General features: G+C 30.7%; 1 protein-coding gene across 1 annotated transcript; it reads right to left on the minus strand.

Annotated features, from left to right (window-relative positions):
- Window positions 1–594: 594 nt before the first annotated feature.
- On the minus strand, window positions 595–1,749 carry EMWEY_00052050 (hypothetical protein, conserved; the record flags this gene model as incomplete). Its single annotated transcript, XM_013479787.1, has 2 exons — window positions 595–711; window positions 1,258–1,749. The coding sequence occupies 2 exons, from the start codon at window positions 1,747–1,749 to the stop codon at window positions 595–597; spliced, it is 609 nt and encodes a 202-aa protein (XP_013335241.1).
- Window positions 1,750–2,057: the final 308 nt, after the last annotated feature.

Consider the following 2,057-nt stretch of genomic DNA (forward strand, 5'->3'; position numbering starts at 1 on the left):
CATGCATGCACGCATGCACAGATGCATGCATGCATACACTGATGCATGCACGCAAGTTTTGATGCATGCACTGATGCATGCACGGATGTTTGCATGCATCCTTGTGTATAAATATCCAACTAGCCCCGTCTCCCTTAAACCCCTGCATGCATGCATAAATGCATGCATGCCTGATCTGCATGCATGCATGCAGATCCAGCCCCAATCCATTCCGTTTATTTGTGTTGTATTTTTCTTTGTTTAGCGCTGCCTCTTTCCTTCCTTTATTAATTAAAAGGAGGAAATCTTTTATTTATTTATTTATTTATTTATTTGTTTATTTCCCCTGGTTGCTCAATTAACAACGAATATGCGTAAATATGCCTCTTCTTGCATGCATGCATGCATGCATGTATATATGCCTGCTTCCGTGAATACATGCATGCATGCATGAATCTGCATGCACGTGCATGCAAAGATACTTCCATGCATGCATCTTTCTCTCCCCCGTTATCCTGCATGCATGCATATACTACCACCTGCATGCATGCATATAAATATAAATATATATATATATTTGCATGCATGCAGATATAATATAATAAATGAATAAATTTATAATTCCTCAACATTATTGCCTTCTCCTTCTCCTCTTTCTTCTTCCTCGTCTTCGTCTTCCTCCTCTCCTTCCCCCTCTATAGGTAAATCATCATTATCTTCTTCCCCTTTTTCCTCAGGAAAAGGCAAAAGGAGTAAATATTCTTTATATAAGAAATGTTGACGAACAAGAGGAGAAGATAATTGTCTTATTTTATTACATAATTGTTTATTATTATTGAGTGTATATTCATACTCAATAAGTGCTTGTTTTTGTTTATTATTATTAATTAATAAGGATAAATCTTCTTGTTTATATTTATACATAAAATAACGTAATTTAGTTAATTTATATCCTTTTATGAATAATATTTCTTGTTGTTTATATAATTCATATAAATAATTAATTATTTTTATTATTCTTTTTAATTTTTTATTTATATTTATATTTTTTCCCCATTTATTTATTAAATCTTCTTTTCCTTTATTTATATATTTTATTAATATCTTACTATTATATGTCCATTCTTTTCCTTTTTTTATTAATTCTTTTCTTTTATTATAATATTCTTCTCCTTTTATATTAGGGTTACTTAATTCTATTTTTATAGTAAAAAATTTATTATATGTACGTATACAATTAGCTAAACAATATGCATAACGATTCATGAATTCATTTACATCCCTTTTTTCCTCATCAATACTACTTAATCTATTTAATATATCTTGCATACCCTCAAGGGAACCAGGAGGAAAAAGTTGTTTTTCTTGTGCATCTTTAGATAGGGAATATAAGCTACGTAAATATAATTTAAGGTCTGATTCATCCATTGCTTGTATTTCTGCAACTTTTATATCTATTTCTTTTTCTTCTTCTTCTCTTCTTTTTTCTTCTTCATCTTTTTCTTCTTTTTCTTCTTCTTCTTCTCTATATAATTCATCTTTTGATTGATTCTTCTCCATTTCTTCTTTTTCTTTCTCAAGTTCCTTCTCTTCTGCTGCTTCTGCTGCTGCTATTGCTGCTGCTGCTGTTGCTGCTGATGTTGATTCAGATCCATCGTCATTCGCCAATAAATTCTCTAATAAAGATTCAGATGCATCTGTAGAAGATACATCACCAGCAAGCGCAACGGCTGCTGCAGCTATGGCTATATTACGCGAAAAACGCCACATATTGAATACTATAACTTCTTAACAAATCAATTATCCTTCAGTATATATTTAATATATATTTATTTATATAATTAAGAATGTATAAAAAGAATCACCAATAATCATATATATATATCACAATCACCCTCTTATATTCTATATTTGTTCTTCCTTCCTTCTTCTTGACCGCTCAACACAGCCAACACAACCTACTACTACTCCCCCTCATAAAAGGGGGGAAAGCAGCACGATCTGACCGTAAAATTGAATATTATTCAATATTAATTAAGTAAATTATCATAAATAATCATAAAATATACATAATTTAC

The sequence above is a fragment of the Eimeria maxima genome, genomic scaffold (genome assembly GCF_000499605.1).
Source record: "Eimeria maxima Weybridge genomic scaffold, Emw_scaff1379, whole genome shotgun sequence".
In the NCBI taxonomy this organism is placed as follows: Eukaryota; Apicomplexa; class Conoidasida; order Eucoccidiorida; family Eimeriidae; genus Eimeria; species Eimeria maxima.